Genomic DNA, 21,851 nt, shown 5'->3' with positions numbered 1-21,851 from the left:
TGCCGCTAGCCAATCCATCATGAGTAAAAAGATGTTTGAGGGACTGTGGTGCAACAAGACACTCAGACCAGCCCTGAGCCCCATCCACACGAAACTGAGAACGTACACCAAAGAGCTTATCACTGTCCTGTACAGCGCCATGGTCAAGGTCACCTACGAGGGCATGGTGCACCAACTGCCACTCTGGATTGTCCCGGGCGATGACCCCACACTGCTTGGAAGGAGCTGGCTGGGCAAAATCTGCTGGAACTGGGATGACATCCGAGTGCTATCACAGGTCGATGAAGCCTCATGTACCCAGGTTCTTAACAAATTTCCTTCCCTTTTAGAGCCAGGCATTGGAAACTTTTCTGGGGTGAAGATGCGGATCCACTTGGTCCCAAAGGCACGACTCATTCACCACAAGGCGCGAGCAGTACCTCACATGATGAGGGAGAGAGTGGAAATCAAGCTGGACAGGCTGCAACGCGAGGGCATCATCTCCCCAGTGGAATTCAGTGAGCGGGCCAGCCGATTGTTCCAGTACTCAAAAGTGATGGCACGGTCAGGATTTGCGGCGATTATAAAGTAACTATTAATCGTTTCTCGCTACAGGACCAATATCCACTACCTAAGGCAGACGACCTATTTGCAACACTGGCAGGAGGCAAGACGTTCACCAAGCTCGACCTGACTTCGGCCTACATGACGCAGGAGCTGGAGGAGTCTTCGAAGGGCCTCACCTGCATCAACACGCACAAGGGACTGTTCATCTACAACAGATGCCCGTTTGGAACTCGGTCGGCTGCAGCGATCTTCCAGAGAAACATGGAGAGCCTACTCAAGTCGATACCACGCACGGTGGTTTTTCAGGACGACATATTAGTCACGGGTCGGGATACCGTCGAGCACCTACAAAACCTGGAGGAGGTACTCCAATGACTGGATCGTGTAGGGCTGCGGCTCAAGAGGTCGAAATGCGTCGTCATGGCAACAGAAGTGGAGTTTTTGGGGAGAAAGATTGCGGCGGACGGCATTCGGCCCACACACGTCAAGACAGAGGCTATCAGGAACATGCCTAGGGCACAGAATGTCACGGAGCTACAGTCATTCCTGGGACTCCTCAACTATTTTGGTAACTTCCAATTGGGGTTAAGCACCCTCTTAGAGCACCTACATGTATTATTGCATAAAGGTGAGAACTGGGTATGGGGAACAAAAACAAGTAATTGCTTTTGAGAAAGCGAGAAACATTTTATGCTCCAACAAGCTGCTTGTATTGTATAACCCGTGTAAAAGACTCGTGCTATCATGTGATGCATCGTCATATGGAGTCAGGTGTATATTACAACAAGCTAACATTGCGGGGAAGTTGCAACCTGTCGCCTATGCTTCCAGGAGCTTGCCTAAGGCCGAGAGGGCCTACAGCATGATTAAGAAAGAGGCATTAGCGTGTGTGTTCGGGGTAAAGAAAATGCATCAGTACCTGTTTGGCCTCAAATTTGAGCTGGAAACCGATCACAAGCCCCTCACATCCCTGTTCGCTGAAAACAAGGGGCTAAATACTAATGCCTCAGTCCGCATACAAAGTTGGGCACTCGTGCTATCAGCATATAACTATACCATCCGCCACAGGCCAGGCACCGAGAACTGTGCGGATGCTCTCAGTCGGCTAACATTGCCCACCACGGGGGTGGAAATGGCGCAGCCTGCAAACTTGTTGATGGTGGCACAGCCCGCAGACTTGTTGATGGTCATGGAAGCATTTGAAAATGATAACTCACCTGTCACGGCCTGCCAGATTAGGACTTGGACCAGCCAAGATCCTCTGCTGTCCCTAGTAAAAAACTGTGTACTGCATGGGAGCTGGGCCAGCAGCCCCGTTGAAATGCAAGAGCTAATCAAACCGTTCCAGCGGCGAAAGGACGAGCTGTCCATTCAGGCAGACTGCCTGTTGTGGGGTAACCGTATAGTGCTACCAAAAAAGGGTATGGAGACGTTCATCTCGGATCTCCACAGCACACACCCGGTATAGTAATGATGAAAGCGATAGACAGATCCCACGTGTGGTGGCCCGGTATCGACTCTGACTTAGTGTCCTGTGTACGGCATTGCAGCGTGTGTGCTCAGTTGAGCAACAGAGAGGCACCACTAAGTTTGTGGTCCTGGCCCTCCAGACCATGGTCGAGGATCCATGTCACTATGCGGGCCCGTTTCTTGCTAAAATGTTCCTGGTGGTGGTGGATGACTTTTCAAAATGGATTGAATGTGAAATAATGTCGGGAAGCACCGTCACTGCCACCATTGAAAGCCTGAGGGCCATGTTTGCCACCCACGGTCTGCCTGACATACTGGTCAATGACAACGGGCCATGTTTCACCAGTGCCGAATTTGAAGAATTCATGACCCGCAATGGAATCAAACATGTCACCTCGGACCCGTTTAAGCCAGCCTCCAATGGGCAGGCAGAGCGGGCAGTACAAACTAGCAAACAGAGCCTTAAACGAATCACAGAAGGCTCACTCCAAACCCTCCTGTCCCGAGTATTGTGTTCCTAACACAGATAAGGCTGAACACAGGGAGGTTAAAATAACAGTGACCTCAGTCTTTAATAAGACACTCCAGAGTGAGGAACAGGACTTAGGGGCTGGCTTATATACAGTGCTCCCAAGGGATGCTCAGATCCCTTGGGACTTCAGGGGATGAGCTCGCTGGTGGCGGAACATGGGAGTGCATGCTTTACAGATACACAGCATCACTCCCCTGCAAAGTCAAAGTGAAAACTATTTACAAGATGAGGCGGTCGGGAGCCTTTCTTTCCCTGGTAGACCGCCTCGGTACAAATGTCTGTTCTAGTGTGTTGGCTGTGCCCTCGCTGGGCTGGCGTGTTGTTGGCCCTGCAGGGCTGCTAGGTGAGCCTGGTCTTGCTGGGCTGTTGGGCGTGATGGGTTCGATTTCCTGGTCCGGCGTGGTGTCGTTGTTCCTTTGGGTATGTGTTGTGGGCTCAAAAAAGGTGGTGTCTGCTGTGGGTTGTTCAGGGCAGTCTGTGAACTGCAACCTCGTTTGGTCCAAGTGCTTTCTGCAAATTTGTCTATTGTCTAGTTTGACTACAAACACCCTATTCCCTTCTTTAGCTATCACAGTGCCCGCGATCCACTTGGGACCATGTCCATAGTTTAGCACACACACAGGGTCATTCAGATCAATTTCCCGTGACACAGTGGCGCGACCATCATTTACATTTTGTTGTTGCCGCCTGCTCTCTACCTGATCATGCAGGTTGGGGTGAACCAGCGAGAGTCTGGTTTTAAGTGTCCTTTTGATGAGTAGCTCAGCCGGGGGCACCTCTGTGAGCGAGTGGGGTCTCGTGCGGTAGTTGAGCAGTACTCGGGACAGGCAGGTTTGGAGTGAGCCTCCTGTGACTCGTTTAAGGCTCTGTTTGATGGTTTGTACTGCCCGCTCTGCCTGCCCATTGGAGGCTGGTTTAAACGGGTCCGAGGTGACATGTTTGATCCCATTGTGGGTCATGAATTCTATAAATTTGGCACTGGTGAAACATGGCCCGTTGTCACTGACCAGTACGTCAGGCAGGCTGTGGGTGGCAAACATGGCCCTCAGGCTTTCAATGGTGGTGGTGGTGGTGCTTCCCGACATTATTTCACATTGAATCGATTTTGAAAAAGTATCCACCACCACCAGGAACATTTTACCGAGAAACGGGCCCGCATAGTTGACATGGATCCTTGACCATGGTCTGGAGGGCCAGGACCACAAACTTAGTGGTGCCTCTCTGGGCGCGTTGCTCAAATGAGCACATACGCTGCATTGCCGTACACAGAACTCTAAGACAGAATCGATACCAGGCCACCACACGTGGGATCTGGCTATCGCTTTCATCATTACTATACCCGGGTGTGTGCTGTGGAGATCCGAGATGAACGTCTCCCTGCCCTTTTTGGGTAGCACTACGCGGTTATCCCACAACAGGCAGTCTGCCTGAAGGGACAGCTCGTCCTTTCGCCGCTGATTAGCTCTTGCATTTCAGCGGGGATGCTGGCCCAGCTCCCATGCAGTACACATTTTTTTACTAGGGACAGCAGAGGATCTTGGCTGGTCCAAGTCCTAATCTGGCGGGCCGTGACAGGTGATTTATCATTTTCAAACGCTTCCATGACCATCAACAAGTCTGTGGGCTGCGCCACCATCAACAAGTTTGCAGGCTGCGCCATTTCCACCCCCGTGTTGGGCAATGGTAGCCGACTGAGAGCATCCGCACAGTTCTTTCTCTCCAAAAACTCCACTTTTGTTGCCATGAAGACGCATTTTGACCTCTTCAGCCGCAGCCCTACGCAATCCAGTCGCTGGAAGACCTCCTCCAGGTTTTGTAGGTGCACGGCAGTGTCCCGACCCGTGACCAATATGTCGTCCTGAAAGACCACCGTGCGTCGTGCCGACTTGAGTAGGCTCTCCATGTTTCTCTGGAAGATCGCTGCAGCCGACCGAATTCCAAACGGGCATCTGTTGTAGATGAACAGTCCCTTGTGCGTGTTGATGCAGGTGAGTCTCTTCGAAGACTCCTCCAGCTCCTGCGTCATGTAGGCTGAAGTCAGGTCGAGTTTGGTAAATGTCTTGCCTCCTGCCAGCGTTGCAAATAGGTCGTCTGTCTTAGGTATAGGGTATTGGTCCTGTAGCGAGAAACAATTAATAGTTACTTTATAATCGCTGCAAATCCTGACCGTGCCATCACTTTTGAGTACTGGAACAATCGGCTGACCCACTCACTGAATTCCACTGGGGAGATGATGCCCTCGCATTGCAGCCTGTCCAGCTCGATTTCCACTCTCTCCCTCATCATGTGAGGTATCGCTCGCGCCTTGCGGTGAATGGGTCGTGCCTCTGGGACCAAGTGGATCCGCACCTTCGCCCCGGCAAAGTTTCCAATGCTTGGCTCAAAGAGGGAAGGAAATTTGTTAAGATCCTGGGTACATGAGGCCTCAGACATGTGATAGCGCTCGGCTGTCATCCCAGTTCCAGCGGATTTTGCCCAGCCAGCTCCTTCCAAGCAGTGTGGGGCCATCGCCCGGGACAATGCAGAGTGGCAGTTCGTGCACCGTGCCCTCGTAGGTGACCTTGACCATGGCGCTGCCCAGGATAGTGATAAGCTCTTTGGCGTCTGTTCTCAGTTTCGTGTGGATGGGGTTCAGGGCTGGTCTGAATGCCTTGTTTCACCACAGTCCCTCAAACATCTTTTTACTCATGATGGATTGGCTAGCGCCAGTGTCCAGTTCCATGGCTATGGGTAAGCCATTCAATTTTACGTTTAGCATTATAGGTGGATATTTCATCGAAAATGTGTGCACTCTGTGCATTTCAGCATCTGCTTCCTCTCTCTGAGGCTCGAAATTGCTTTGATCCACGTGGTGGTTAGCAGGTTTTGCAGAGCTTGCAGCTTGTGTGCAAGCTCGTTGGAGGTGCCTCATTGTTCCACAGCTCTTGCAAACATACCCTTTGAAGTGGCATGAATAGGCTGAATGGAAGCCTCCACAACGCAAACAAGGTATGAATTGCCTTGCATTCATCCTTTGTTGCGGACTCTGAGTCATCTGGGTCACCTGAGGCCTGCTGGCAGTTGCAGACACGTGGGTTCTGCCCTGTACATTTCTGCTCACAAACACAGTTGCAGTTAATTTATGAACATTGCTAGCACTTGTGTGCTGAGAGATTTGTTTGGTGTTATCACTGGTGGACATAAACGCCTGTGCTATCGCAATGGCCTTACTGAGGGTCAGTGTCTCTACAGTCAAAGGTTTTCGTAGGATGGTCTTGCGGCCAATGCCCAGTACAAAAAGTCGCTGAGCATTTGCTCTAGGTAGCCATCAAACTCACATTACCCTGCAAGTCACCTTAGCTTGGCGACGTAGCTCGCCACTTCCTGACCTTCAGATCGCTGGCACGTGTAGAACCGATACCTTGCCATCAGCACGCTCTCCCTCAGGTTAAGATGCTCCTGAACCAGTGTACACAGCTCCTCATATGACTTATCTGTGGATTTCACCGGAGCCAGCAGATTCTTCATGAGGCTGTGGGTCGGTGCCCCGCAGACTGTGAGGAGGACCGCTCTCCTTTTTGCAGCGCTTCCTTCTTCGTCTAGCTCGTTGGCTACAAAGTACTGGTCTAGCTGTTTGACATAGGCTTCCCAGTCCTCGCCCTCCGAGAACTTCTCCAGGATGCCCACAGTTTGCTGCATCTTTGCGTTGGATTTGTATTCTCGTCGCCAGTTATTGTGTTCCTAACACAGATGGGGCTGCACACAGGGAGGTTAAAGTAACAGTGACCTCAGTCTTTAATAAGGATGCTGGGATCCCTTGGGACTTCAGGGGATGAGCTCCTTGGTGGCAAAACATGGGAGTGCATGCTTTACAGATACACAACACCGAGTACTGCTCAGCTACCGCATGAGGCCCCACTCGCTCACAGGGTTGTCCCCGGCTGAGCTACTCATGAAAAGGACACTTAAAACCAGAACCTCGCTGGCTCACCCCAACCTGCATGATCAGGTAGAGAGCAGGCGGCAGCAACAAAATGTAAACGATAGTCGCGTCACTGTGTCACGGGAAATTAATCTGAATGACCCTGTGTATGTGCTAAACTATGGACATGGTCCCAAGTTGATCACGGGCACAGTGATAGCTAAAGAAGGGAGTAGGGTGTTTGTAGCCAAACTAGACAATGGACAAATTTGCAGAAAGCACCTGGCCCAAACGAGGCTGCAGTTCACAGACTGCCCTGAACAACCCACAGCAGACACCATATTTTTCGAGCCAACAACGCACACCCAAAGGATCAACGACACCACGCCAGACCAGGAAATGGAACCCATCACGTGCAACAGCCCAGCACAGCAGGCTCACCCAGCAGCCCTGCAGGGCGAACAACACGCCAGCCCAGCGGGGGCACAGCCAACACACCAGAACAGACATTTGTACCAAGGTGGTCCACCAGGGAAAGAAAGGCTCCCGACCGCCTCACCTTGTAAATAGTTTTCACTTTGACTTTGCAGGGGAGTGATGTTGTGTATCTGTTAAGCATGCACTCCCATGTTCTGCCACCAGGGAACGGATTCCCTGAAGTCCCAAGGGATCCCAGCATATCTTGGGAGAACTGTTTATAAGCCAGCCCCTAAGGCCTGATACTCACTCTGGAGTGTCTTAATAAAGACTGAGGTCACTGTTACTTTAACCTCCCTGTGTGCAGTCTCATCTGTATTAGGAACACAACAGTATTGATCTAAGTAAGTGTTGCTTTTAGAATTTATGTGGATGTATACATTCAATTCCACAACAATGGTGTGCAGCATCAAAAAAGTGTTTTGTTGAGGGAATCATAGAATGATACAGCACAGAAGGAGGCCATTTGGCCCATCGTGCCTGTGATGGAATAAATGTTAAATTGGTCAATCAAAGAGTTAAGACAACTGTCAGAGTCCATATTGCTAAGAGTCTAAAGGCAGGGATATCTGAGAAATGAATTATTAATGATTACTTCCTGCAGATCTTGCATTGATTTTGTGATATATTTTTAAATATTTCCCCTACAAAGCACAGGATGTGCGCTTTGAAATGAATTTGCCCACCAACATCTGAATATGATGAATTCAGAAGCCTTTGATTAGCTCAGCTGCTCCCCATATTACACCCAGGGATTACACTTCCACAACTTTAGCAAACAACAGAAAACCCGACCAACAGATTTGTGGTTTTTCACAAAACGGAACACACAGGTCAAAACCTGTTTTTATAAAGCAGAATACAATGCGGATGAATAATGCAATACTGTTCACATGATGGGAATTGATGGCAAACATTTGCCAATGGACATTGGCTGCGTCACTTCTGAATCGCCACTGTCCCTTGCTGTGACTGCAGCAGATTCTGTAGTAACTCCAGTGTAAATTCGCCTCTTGAAGATCGGGGGCGTACAACGGTCTGATTGGAGCCAAATGCGCTGTTACAGATAATTGTGCCCCATGTCGTGTAAATTGGACCATAATGTCCAAACTAACTCCAAACTAAAGTGGATTGAGACTCCCTCCTTCGAGCAGTCGTTCTTCCCTTTACTCCAGCGTCGGGTCGTAGCCTGACTTCTGCTTCAGGCTGTACTTAGGCCATAATTGCAGCGTTGGTGTCAAGTGATGAATCTGTTTCACACTAACAGTACCAAGGGTACTTCTGAGGTTATCAGTGCGAACTTTCATAGTTTCTACACCAACATCCTTAATGCTTCTCTGAATCAGACTTGTGGAAAGCCTTGACCTGTGGACCCATACCTATTGAAAACTGAGCTGAAACCACATACATCCATTTTGCAAAAAACCCTTACGGCCAACAGAGAGACAAAACTTTCATCCCATCAGCTTGGATTGGACTTGAATCCAAAATCCAGATGAGAAAGGAACATTCTCTAACACACTCCTCTCATTCTGTATTCAATTAAAGAGATGCAGCTAAACACATAACAATATATGTATCATTATTAGTAGGTTGCCTGTGGCTCGTAGATGAAGATATTTCGGCAGAGTTGGGATAACCTACAGGGCCCAAGTTTCCACATGATTTGCGCCTGATTTTTAGGAGCAACTGGTGGAGAACGGACTATCTAAGAAATCGCAATTCTCCACATTTTTTTTCTGCAGTTTTAGTCAGTTAGAACAGTTCCACTTTGGAACAGAATTTTTTCTTCAAAAGGTGGCGTGTCCGGCCACTGACGCCTGATTTGAAAGTTTCCACAGTGAAAATGTACTCCAAACTAAAGTAGAATGGAGCAAGTGAAGATTTTTGTAGAACTGAAAAAACCTGTTCTACACATTAAAAAATCAGGCGCAGGTTACAAGTTAGGCGTCCAGAACGAGGGGGGGAGGGGAGGGGGGGGGAAGGGAAGTCATTAAATTCTACAATCAATCCTTATTTATACTTATACAAATATTATACAAATAAATCCAACCTGAATAAAAATTTATAAGCAAAGAAAAGATTAAATAAACCACGTTCCTACCTATGTGAAAGTTCTTCAGACAGACCTTTCGGAAGCGGTTTGCCGTCGGGACCGAAGGCTGAACGGGCCGGGCCCGAGATTTCGGGCAGGGCCCGTCCCCAGCACCAGAGGTAGGTGGCGTTGGGTCGGGTTGGGGAGAGAGGTCCGGTTTGGTTCGGCGGGGGGGGAGAGGGAGGGGGAGAGAGGGAGGGAGGGGGAGAGAGAGGGAGGGGGGGGGGGGTTGGGGGGGGGGAGGTCGGGGAGCGGGGGGGGGGAGGTCAGGGAGCGGGGGGGGGGGAGAGGTCGGGGAGCGGGGGGGGGGGAGAGGTCGGGGAGGGGGAGGTCAGGTCGGATCCAGTCCGGGGGCGGGGGCGGGAGTAGAGTCGGGTCGAGTCGGGTGGGAGCGGGAGCGGCAGCGGCAGACAGGTCGGGTCGGGTGGGGGGGGGGGGGAAGCAGGAGCGGCAGCAACATGGGTGTCGGGTCGGGTCTGGTCCGGAGGGGGGGGGAAGCAGGAGCGGCAGCGGCAGACGGGTCGGGTCGGGTCCGGGGGGGGGGGGGGGCGGGGGGGAAAGCAGGAGCGGGAGTCGGGAGGAAGCAGGAGCTGGCCGTGGGAGGCCCCTTATTCACGCAGCCCCAGTGAGGCCATTGGGCCAGGGCTAGGAGCTGCGTGCTTCGGGCCCCTCCCACACAGTTTCGGGCGCCTGGAGCTACTGCACTTGCGTGCCCACTGTAGCGCGCATGTGCAGAGGTCCCGGCACTGTTTTCAGCGCAGGGACCTGGCTCCGCCCCCCTACAGCTCCTGCTGCTATGCCGCGCCGAGGGCCAGAGGACCTGCAGGGAAGTGGAGAATACAGAGGTTTTTTTTAGGCGCACTTTGTGGCGTGAAAAACGGGCGTCGAGGTCGGGACTGCGCCGTTCTAGGAGCGGCTCGAAACTTGGGCCCACAGAAACTTGCTCTACAAAGCCACCTAGTGGCCAAAGATTGCAACTACACCATGACGGTTGTCATTGCAAAATTGAATTGGAACTAAAATAAGAATATAAGAAATAGGAGCAGCAGTAAGCCATTTGACTCCTCGAGCCTGCTCCGCCATTCAATAGGATCATGACTGATCTGATTCAGCCTGACTGACAGGCTGACTTCCAGTCGTGCGGGGAACTCGAACAAAGAGGCCGCAACAACAGGTAAATGCTGGGCCCAGGATGGTGGAGGCGGCAGGGAAACAAACCCGGGGGTGGGGGCCCGACCCCTAGAGGGGAGCGTCTAATCCCCGGGAGGGTGGTGGGAGTGGGGGGGATGTTCCAGGTCCGGGGGAGTCTGATCCCTGTCGCCAGGGTGGGGGCGGGGGAGTTGCGATTCCCGACCTGGGGGCCGAATTGCGATCTCCGGGAGGGGACGGTGGGGAGAGGTGGGCAGCATGGGTGGATGTTCCAGGCCCGGGGGAGGGTCCGATCGCCAACTCCAGGGAGGGGTGGGGTGCTGGTGGGGAAGCTTGTAGGGCCGGGTGGAAGCACTCCCATTCCTCCTGACCCACAAGGATTGCTCCTCGAGGCTGAGGCCGCCTTGTTTTAGCCACCGGGAATTCCGAGCCCTGGGATCCTCTGCTGCCTGCAGTAAAATCTGCAGAGCAGGTTAAAGTAGAGGCTTCGGGCCTCGTTATAATATTTAAATTGCCAACCTGCCGCCGCCCCTCCCCCGCCCTCCGTCCCGCCTGAGTGAAAGGTGAAAGTGAGCGGGTTGGGGTCGGGGTTCACTTCCTCCCATGCTTCCAACTCACCTGTTCTTACCTCTGAAAATTCTAGCCTAAGACACAAACAGTTATCCAACACTCACCTGCTATCTTTCTCTGGTATTTCTTTGATTGCTATTCTCACTTGATTGCTGAGATCACGCCCAGCATAGACCACTCCGTATGTGCCTTTACCTAACACCACCCTTTCTTCAGTCTCCTCATAGTCATACTCAAACTGGAAGGGGAAAGGAAGGGAAAACACAGTTAGCCATTGGTGGAATGCTGGAACTGTAGGTCCAAAGCTCTGAGCACATAATCCAGGCTGACACTCCAGTGCAGTACTGAGGGACTGCTGCCCTGTCGGAAGTGCTGTCTTTCAGATTAAATGATAAATCGAGGCTCCATCTGCCCACTCAGGTTGACATAAAGGATCCCATGGCACTATTCAAAGAAGAACACAGCAGTTCTGTTCGTTGCCGTGGCCAATATTTATCCCAGAACCAACATCACTAAAACAAATTATCGGGTCATTATCACATTTTGTTTGTGGGAGCTTGCTGTGCGCAATTTGGCTGCCGCGTTTCTTACAGAACACCAGTGATTACACTTCAAAAAAAAGTACTTCATTAACTGTAAAGCCTTTTAGGACATCCTGAGAGGGTGAAATGCTATAGAAATGCAAACCTTTTTCCCTTTACTAAAGATATTTTTTCACAAATACGAAAAGATCAGACACAGATTTTTGGCCCTGCAAATCCATGGGCCTTTGATTCTGATCGAAGTGCTAGGATCAGCGTGCTGGCAATCTCTATGGTATATCCAAGTATCTAGGGTCGTGAGGGGGGTCAGAGATTCCCTGATTTCCATCTGTCTGGTGGGAGTCAGCACCACTGCAGAGACTAGCCACTCAGCCCGACTTCAGCAGCTCCCGCCAAAATCATCGAATTCCAAACGGTCAATCAGCCCCCTTTTGATGGAAGTCAATCAGGCCACATGGAGGTCTGAGGTCTTTGGATCCAAGACACAGGCCTGGACCCCAGGAAGGGACCTCATCCATCAGTTGAGGCCAAAATAAATGCCTTTTTTCTCCTGGCACATCGGCCATCCAGCACAACCCAGGCCAGAGTCCCCCGGCATATTCCTTCTGACATAGGGGTCCATGTTTGGAATGCATGGAAGTTCCACCACAAACGGAGCTTTTAGAAAACTAGCAGCTCAGGCCGGAATCCAGTATATCTAGGTCCCGACCTAATTGGCCGGCTTTGGGGCACTGTCCCAGCCAACTTATGCTCAGAACATAAGACATTTTTGGACAAAGCAATAGTGTGCAAAGCAGGAGTCTATTAGTTACTGCGTTGCGATCACAAGTTTATTTACCATATTGCACAGTCAGACACATGGGGGTGAAATTGGTCATCGAAAGCATAAAACCAGCAACAGCAGAATACCAACTGTCTTACACCACACCTGATTTTCTTTTCTTTTCACGTTTTTGCTGAAGATGCAATTTCACTCCACGTAGTCATATTTAAATTGAACTGCTTTGCCTCTGCTCCCATTTTCGCTGTACTCTGATGACGCCTCAAGGAGCGGTCCAGTGATGTATTCCGAGTTACACGATTGCCGTGAAAATGTTCCACGTGATTCCAGTGGGCAAATGCTTAACATAATCATCCGAAATTCCTCGCTACTATTTTAGGCACAGATCCCTGCACAAATCCTTGTACAGAACCTTGCATAGGTTCTTGCACAGATCCCTGCACCGATCCCTGCTCAAAGCCCTTGCACTTCAAGGAATCACCACAGACCTGCAGCCACCATGAAGGACTGTTTACCATCATACCTCCAGTGTGTCTCCATCAGTGTCGCCCTCCAGTTCCACACCACTTGCCACTTCATCATTAATTTCCTTTACCAAGCGACAAAACCTGGAAGATGGTTACAAAACAATTCAGGGTGGGTGGCAGAGAATGTAAAAGCACCCTAGTGTATGGGATGTGTGGTGTAAACTAATATTAATCCAAGTTGGTTAAAATAAATTAAAAGCATAGGGACTCCGAAAATTTTTAGTAGATGTTTCCCTGGGAAGTCTAGAACAAGGTATCACAGTCTCAAGATGCGGGGAAGAAATTTAGGACCGAGATGAGGAGAAATGTCTTCACTCAGAGGGTGGTGAACCTGTGGAATTCTCTACCACAGAAGGCTGTGGAGGCCAAGACACTGAATATATTTAAGATGGAGATATATAGATTTATAGAAACAAAAGGCATCAATAGGTATGGGGAGAAAGCGGGAATATGCTGTTGTGATAGAGGATCAGCCATGATCATACTGAATGGCGGGTGCAGGCTCGAAGGGCCTACTACTGCTCCTATTTTCTATGTTTCTGGTAGGCTCCCACTGTAACTCCACCAGAAGGTCCAGAAAAAGGGGCGAGGATCCCAAACATCCTGCACCAGAGAGAGCAGGGTCTGTGATGGGTAGTCCCTATCCAGTCTCCTGAATAGCACAAGTATGCACACCCGATGATTAAAGGAGCTGATAGGAAATAGCTTCTCTAGAGCTACCCTCTTGTGGGAATGTTGAGAACAAGGGGCATAATCTTAAAATTAGAACTAGGCCATTCAGGGGTGAAAGGAGTTTGGGCCCCTGAAGAAAATCGATTTTTTAAAATTATCGGTTCCCATTGTAAGTGGAGCAAAGAGGTTAAGGAATTGTTTCTCTAAGTGGTGAAGATGGGGACGCAGGGTGAGGGGAAGACTCCCCTGGCAGAGGTTGAACCCTGTGTGGATCAGCGGCATGTGTCTTTCATGACGTGGGTGCCTGCCAGGCCCATGCTAATTCTGTGCCCTCCCCTGACCCTATATACGCTGGCATGACCAACACTGGAAGCTACCAAGCTGGCACAGTCCCAGCGTTACTGCCAGCATTACCAATGCAATTTCAGGATAATGGAATAGAAACTGGCATGCGTTTCGCCCCTATTTCGGGCATGCACTGTGCATGCTCTGAATAGTTTTTCCAGTTCCACAGCGGCCTAACCAACGCTCTTTACAGGAGGTCATCAAAGAAATGGCGGGGAAAGTTTTTCTCAGTTCCCTCTGTGTAGCTGGGAGAAGCAGAATGTCAGGTGTCTTCCTACAGCAGCACGGCTTAGATTGAGAACTCACCATGGTGGGGAGAGGAGAGCTGCAAACTGTATCCCAACGCACTTTGGGGACACATTTTATGACAAAGTAAAGATCGAACTGTTGTTAAAGGGTCAGTATCAATTGGTAAGCTGCCTTGCAAAGTTAGTAATGATGTTGTGATCAATACATCTCCTCAGATGCAATGCAAATAGAAGCGAGCTCCATAATGCAGAAAGTACATATATTACACCTAATAAAGAGCAAACTTTCCCTGGCAGTCATTCATGCATAATAGGGGTAATTTTGACTTTGGTGATAGTGTAAAACGGACAATATCAGATCAGACGCCCGTTATACATCTCTCTCGGTTTATATTTCCAATACAAAAAGGGGAAGAGAGATATAACGGGTGATTGATCCGATATCAGCCGTTTTACACTATCAGCCAAAGTCTAAATTACCCGCTGAGTCTCTTGCACCACTTCCCATTCAAGCAGTGATAGGGCTCTAATAATCAATCACACGACTACGACAAGGTGTAAAGGGTCCAGCATAAACAGGACCATTGCTCACAAATTATCACAGTGACGAGTTACTTGTTGACATCTCACCTGCTGCACTGAGCCTCTGTGGAGAAGTAAATCTGAAAATCATCAGAGTTGTCATGGACGTACAAGAAGCAGCAGCGCTCGTCACATTTGGATATGCTGGAATGAACAAACAGAGAGAATGCCATTAGGATTCACGTTATGTATCACTAAAGTCAGTGACATTCAAACTGAGCTCCATGAGGCAGAGCTGTGATTCAAATACACCATCTGACATTGTACCATCCTCCATTACATCAGTGACTACACTTCAAAAGTACTTCATTGGCTCTAAAGCACTTTGGGACGTCCTGAGGTTGTGAAAGGTGCTATATAAATGCAAATTTTTCCTTCTTTCTTACTAAGAAACGAGTTAGAGAGTCTGGTAGCCACGAGAGACACACCATTAAGCTGATGGTAGGTAAGTGTTTAAAGGACTCGCCACAGTTCATGTTATGGGTTGACGTTTAACACCGGGTGGACATCAGATGGTGGTCTGCCGATGTCCTCAGCACGGAGCTCAAGACATTGAGGGCCCTAGCTTGATAGCATTTGATCGACGGTCTGCGAGCACGAGACCAGTGCTCACAGGCAGCTCGCTGATCGACCTGGGATATCTGATGGTTCCTCCACAAGTAAAGAGTTAAAGGGGAAAAGATATTTGCTGGGTGGGAGGTGGGGTGGCCGTACGGTTGGGTCATCAATACTTTGGAAGATTTTTGTGGTGTCAGGAGGAGCATTCATGCTGCTGGCCACAATTTTTTTTTTAAAACCTTGCACTTACCTTTTTCTGAGTATCCTGCAGTGGGTGCTTTAAAGACCACCATTTAGGCCACTCTATGCCCGGCATCAATAGGCAGACCATGTGTGGAGCATGCTCTGCCCATTGCTACCTCAATATTGCATTGGGCCCTCATTAGCATACTGAAGGTAGGTTCCTGCTTGAAACAGGTAGACATCCGGGCCACCCACCTAAAGGCCCTAATAAAAATGGCAGCAGCCATGCCAGGAATGGGAAGGCGGCGGTAACTGGTGCACTGCCACTTTCAGCCCACCAACACCCTGTTCCCGCCCGATGGAGGCCGTGAAAATCGCCCCCAATGTGTTTGTATGGTTTAGACTCAGGGAAAAGTCCTCAGTCTCCTACAACAAGAGCCTCTAGCTAGGCAGTAATACTCTTCATTCACAATTACCATCAGACACAATCCAAAGATTCAGGTAGCAGATTCCAATGAAACATGTGAACCAGGTGATTGTGGATTTGTTCGATGAAATTTTGAAACCTATCACTGGAAATACTGCACGTTTGTATCTTCATCATTGGCACTGTGCTCATTCCATGCCTGCTTACTTCATTGTCATGGAGATAGTCATGCTAAATGTGCAATAAATCAGAGGAACATCAAATGCAGCTGTCAATTTTATGAATACTGAATGATTAATAATCATCCTATAATTTTATTTAACTCTCCTCTAGATAAACAACAGTAGAAATAAAAATCTCATTACGAAGGATCGTATATCTCTTTGCTTCATGGCCTTTGGGAAGTTTTATGACAAGGTGTCCATGGGAGCGTGCTGCAGATCCCCCACATGAGAAAAATAGAAAATCCGTGCCCCAAACTGTGCAGCACCAACATCACCCATCGGGGGTCATTCTGACTTTGTGCGATAGTATAAAACGAGTTGGCAGTCCCATTTTACATCTCTCCCTATTTTTATTTCCATTGACTGCAATCAGGAGAGATGTAAAACGCTTTACAATCTCCTCAAAATCACTATAGCCAGTTGGGTCCTGTGAACAAAGTGATTACATCACCATCAACAACATGCACCTTTAACGTAGAAAGAGCCTTCATGGAGGCACAAGGCAACAAATGGACACGGAGCCAGAGAGGAACATATGAGAAGGGGTGCCCTAAAGCTTGGTCAAAGAGGTGGGTGTTAAAGAAGGTCTTAAAAGGAGAAGGAGTTGGAGGGATTTATGGACGGAATTCCAGAGCATGGAGCCTAGGTAGCTTCCTGTGTGGCAAGGGTGGGAGGAGGGGAGCAGGGAATGCACAAAAAGCCAGAGTTAGAATAATTGAGTTGGGTGGGGTGGAGGGAGTGTAGCATTCATTGTGGGACCTTGTGGTGTGCAAATTGCTGTCACTGATACTTATTCTCACTCAGTTGCACTTTACTAATTCTCAGGCAGGCCTGGCTACCCTGGTTACAGTTACCATAAGAACATAAGAAACAGGAGCAGGAGCAGATCATTGGGCCCCTCGAGCCTGCTCCACCATTTAATAAGATCATGGCTGATCTGATCATGGACTCAGCTCCACTTCCCTGCCAGCTCCCCATAACCCTTTATTCCCTTATCATTCAAAAATCTGCCTATCTCCGCCATAAATATATTCAATGACCCAGTTTCCGCAGCTCTCTGGGGCCGAGAATTCCACAGATTTACAACCCTCTGACAGAAGAAATTCCTCCTCATCATGGGCGACCCATGATTCTTAAACTATGCCCCCAATTCTAGATTCCCCCAGAGAGTTTCCTTTTCATATTCAAGAATGTGCAGACAGCTTGGGGCCGATTTTATCTCTGGGCAAGAGTCGAGGGTGCGGGAGTTAAAGCGGATGGCGAACCATCCAGCCTCTGGAACGTGAGACCCGGAACATTTTAGCTTCCTGCCTTATTTGCATGCTCCAATTTGGACTCTTGCCCGAAGGAAGCAGGAACAATGGCACTGCTGATGGGCAGGAGTCAAAAGTGATCGGAATCTGGCTACCGCCAGGGACACACAGAATCTGTCCCTGGCTCGGTAAGTACAAAATTAGAGGGAGGGGCGGATGTGATCAGGCAAGTCCACAATCGATGGAAGGGAGGGAAGCCTGGGGCTGAGGCTGAGGAAGGCCAAGATATTTTTATGGGGCCAACAGGAGCACTCCTGCTCCTCCTGACCCAATTAAAGATCATTTACAAGTGTCAGCTGTAGCTCAGTGGTAGCACTCTTGCCTCTGAGTCAGAAGGTTGTGGGTTCAAGACCCATTCCAGAGACCTGAGCACACAAATCTAGGCTGAGTCCAGTGCAGTACTGAGAGAGTGCTGCACTGTCGGAGGTGCCTTATTTTGGGTGAGACATTAAACCGAGGCCCTGTTTGGCCTCTCAGGTGGGTGTAAAAGATCCCACAGCGCTATTTGAAGAGTAGAAGAGTTCTCCCCAGTGTCCTGACCAATATTTATTAACTAACATCACTAAAACAGATTATCTCATTGTTGTTTGTGTGACCTTACTGTGTGCAAATTGGCTGCTGCACTTTCTACATTACACTTCAACAGTGCCTACACTTCAAACAGTACCTCACTGGCTGTAAATCGCGTTTGACGTCCTGAGGTTGTTAAAGGAGCGATATAAATGCAAGTTCTTTCTTTTACCTGGGCCTGGATCCTGCTGTCTGCTTTCATTGGCAGGGCAGAGACCATGCGGCCCGACTGTTAAATGGTGTACATGTCCCAATGACTTCATCAAGAAGTGACACTGTTATTTCAATAAAGTCCCCACTCCTCTGGGCGGATGGCTTTCCTGTGCCCGATTTCAGGCAAGTAAAAATGGTGGGGGATAGGAACAGGTCAAGAGCGTGGCACAATCCCATGCCATCTTACCACACCCACCTGCACTGTTCCAATGGGCGGGGAGGTAAAATCAACGTTCTATACTTTTGACTCAGTCTATTGGATATGTAACCCTAAACCATCCCAATCAGATCATTTTCACGTACTTTCAGCCAGACTACGTTGCTACAAGAACACTATGTGAGTGCAGAGAGACATGTGTCAATGTGATGCTGAATCAGTAAACTTACATGGACTTACACATTGACTGTGAACACTGGGGGTGGGGGGGGCGACTTCCTGGAGGGAAACACCATTAAAAAACTCAAAAATTAAAAGAGACATCAATTTTGTTTAAAAGTACATTTTTCAACCAGGTGAACCCCCAAATCTTGTTTAAACAATGAAACAGAAACAATGCCTACTCTCTGCTCACCCACATAGCATTACTGAGTACATTTCTCCACATTATATCAGCACATGACTCAGAAAATATAGATTTAGAGGTGTGTTTGTGAGGACGCAATTAACATTTCACAGACTTTTAAATTGAGTTAAATTCCCCTTTAAATTCTATCATCCAAAAAATTTAAGGGCAACCTAAGTAAACCTTGTTGGCACAAACATGGTATTGGGCTCAACCAAGCACTCGATCAAAATGGCAGTTCAACCACAATGCCCGTGTGCCAATTTAAGCAAGTAGTCCGAGATTTTCCACTCGAGTTATGCCAGCTGTCAGATTAACTCAAGCGGAATTGGACAGGAAATGCTTTGGAAGCCGATTTGCTGTTTCCCTGCTTGGACTTCTGGGATTTCCCTCTAGATGCAATGGGGGTGGGGGTGCAACTTCCATCCATATATGGGTGGATGGGCTGAAATTTGATGTAAATGATGAAAATATGTCAATCAACATATTTTCATCATTTCCATCACAGCAATGGTGGACACACACAGTGTCTGCCTGTCCCAGGCATACAGCATTGCTAATGGATGGTGACAAGGCCCTTTAAATGTTAAGTTGGCCCAAAAAGCCCATGCAATTCATCACAGATGACATTCCTGCCTTGGAATCACTTCTCAGTAATCATTATTCTCTTCAGATAAACTTGTATTATTTTGCATCCTGCTCTATTATATACCCTGCTATAGCATTCTATCATTTGTCCCTACCTTTATTATATACATCTTCCTTTATTGCATACATTACATTGCCTCTTTTAAATGCACACGCGCCTGTATGCGCATGCGTGCACACACAATCACCTGATCCTTGCTTAATTAGTACAGGTAATATTTCACACACCCACCTTATTCCTTTGATAGATGAGGATGTAAAATTCCATTCATGAATGCCCTTCTGTTAGAAAGATAACAGTATGTACATTAGTTACACGGAACAATGAAGCAATGACAATAAATGCGCTATCAATGCCAATGTCCCACTCTTCTAATATTGCAAAAATAAAAAGTGCCAGTAATACCAAGAGCTTTAATAGTAGGAGTTTAAATAGTAATATACTGTGACAAATGGGAGAGCCAGGTCTAAAATTCTTGCACATTCTCCAGTCTAATGTATCTATCACCCATCCGTTCATCTCCTCTAAATACACAGCTAAAAGCTGACGATTTGCTTACTCTCAACCGAATGGCTTCTGTAAGTCCAATATGTGTGTGCTGTAAACTGGATAAGGTGTGAATCCAGTATGACGGAGACAGCAAGACTGGAGAGTTGGCTATGTTGAGGACAGGGTGTCATTCATTTGTCACTTAGCATCTCTGGTATAAGCAATAACTGTACAAATAACATTTATCTTCTGCAGAAATGCGTATAGTTCCATTATGATTGCATGTGCGTGTGACATTGCCAATGATAACAACCTTAACATCTTGCTTATGTGAACAGCAATCAATGAACTGAAAAGCTTCTGTTTATTTTCTGAGAATTCCGATTTTTGGGCTGAGCAAATCAAGTGTCTTCATTTCCTCTGTTATTTATTTCCTCTGGGTTTTTTTTTCGAGCTTAACAACCATAGCACTACCAAAAAGTAAAGCTTATTAAGCTTACAACAGGCATCAGTACAGCCTGGAGCTACTAGTGTGTGGTAATATAAAGTGACTAATTTTATGGTAAGACAGACTTTCAAGTCTAGCACCACGTGAACACACAAACGTACAAAAAAGAATGATGGGGAATGGCCAGCTAGTCCATCAGCCTTTAACAGTAAGAAACCATAACAAATGGGAGAGCCATGCCTAAAATTCTGAATATTCTCCAATTCAATATATCTATCACACACCCATTCATCTCCTCATGCAGTGCCCTGGGTGTGACAAAAAAAACGTGGCCCAATTTAGGAAAAAAACTTTGAGAAATTCCTCAATAAAATTTTGGCAAGTAAATTCAAGGAAAACCCAAAGATATTTTATAAATACATTAAGAGCAAGAAAATAACTAAAGAAAGAGTAGGGCCTATTAGAGACAATAAAGGAAATCTGTGTGTGGAGGCAGAAGACGTGGGTATGGTTCTTAATAAATCTTTGCATCTGTTTTCACAAAAGAAAGTGGCGATACAGACACTGCAATTAGGGAGGAGGAGTATGCAATAATAAGTGAAATAACCATAGTGAGAGAGGAAATATTAAGGGGTTTATCAGCTTTCAAAGTGGATAAATCCTCAGGCCTGGATTAAATGGAGGACTGAAGGACTGCTAACGTTGTACCTTTGTTTAAAAAGGGAGAAAGAAATAGACCAAGTAATTACAGGTCAGTCAGTCTAACCTCAGTTGTGGGAAAATTATTGGATAAAATTCTGAGGGACAGGATAAATCTTCATTTAGAAAGAAATCAAGGACAGTCAGCATGGATTTGTTACGGAAAGGTCGTGTCTGACAAACTAGATTGAATTTGTTGAGGAGGTAACAAGGAGGATCGATGAGGGCAGCGTGTTTGATGTATATGGATTTTAGCAAGGCTTTTGATAACGTCCCACATGCCAGACTGGTCAAGAAAGTAAAAGCCCATGGAATCCAAGGCAAAGTGGCAAGTTGGATCCAAAATTGGCTCAGAGGCAGGAAGCAAAAGGTAATGGTTGATGGGTGTTTTTGTGACTGGAAGGTTGCTTCATAGAAACATAGAAAATAGGTGCAGGAGTAGGCCATTCGGCCCTTCGAGCCTGCACCACCATTCAATGAGTTCATGGCTGAACATGCAACTTCAGTACCCCATTCCTGCTTTCTCGCCATACCCCTTGATCCCCCTAGTAGTAAGAAACATAGAAACATAGAAACATAGAAAATAGGTGCAGGAGTAGGCCATTCGGCCCTTCTAGCCTGCACCGCCATTCAATGAGTTCATGGCTGAACATGCAACTTCAGTACCCCATTCCTGCTTTCTCGCCATACCCCTTGATCCCCCTAGTAGTAAGGACTTCATCTAACTCCTTTTTGAATATATTTAGTGAATTGGCCTCAACAACTTTCTGTGGTAGAGAATTCCACAGGTTCACCACTCTCTGGGTGAAGAAGTTTCTCCTCATCTCGGTCCTAAATGGCTTACCCCTTATCCTTAGACTGTGACCCCTGGTTCTGGACTCCCCCAACATTGGGAACATTCTTCCTGCATCTAACCTGTCTAAACCCATCAGAATTTTAAACGTTTCTATGAGGTCCCCTCTCATTCTTCTGAACTCCAGTGAATACAAGCCCAGTTGATCCAGTCTTTCTTGATAGGTCAGTCCCGCCATCCCGGGAATCAGTCTGGTGAACCTTCGCTGCACTCCCTCAATAGCAA

The 21,851-nt window shown here is 47.9% G+C and overlaps 1 protein-coding gene across 1 annotated transcript in view; it reads right to left on the bottom strand.

The window, feature by feature from the left end:
• map3k15 (mitogen-activated protein kinase kinase kinase 15) overlaps positions 1 to 21,851 on the bottom strand; it is a 211,060-nt gene that overhangs the window by 67,154 nt on the left and 122,055 nt on the right. The window contains exons 11-14 of the mRNA XM_070893918.1: positions 19,369 to 19,418; positions 14,486 to 14,581; positions 12,587 to 12,671; positions 10,845 to 10,978 (exon numbers count right to left, since the gene is read on the bottom strand). Coding sequence (XP_070750019.1) covers positions 10,845 to 10,978; positions 12,587 to 12,671; positions 14,486 to 14,581; positions 19,369 to 19,418 — 365 coding nt within the window. The remainder of the gene's footprint in view (positions 1 to 10,844; positions 10,979 to 12,586; positions 12,672 to 14,485; positions 14,582 to 19,368; positions 19,419 to 21,851) is intronic.

This window comes from Pristiophorus japonicus, chromosome 11 (assembly GCF_044704955.1).
Source record: "Pristiophorus japonicus isolate sPriJap1 chromosome 11, sPriJap1.hap1, whole genome shotgun sequence".
In the NCBI taxonomy this organism is placed as follows: domain Eukaryota; kingdom Metazoa; phylum Chordata; class Chondrichthyes; family Pristiophoridae; genus Pristiophorus; species Pristiophorus japonicus.
This window is presented reverse-complemented; position numbering and strand designations above follow the sequence as displayed.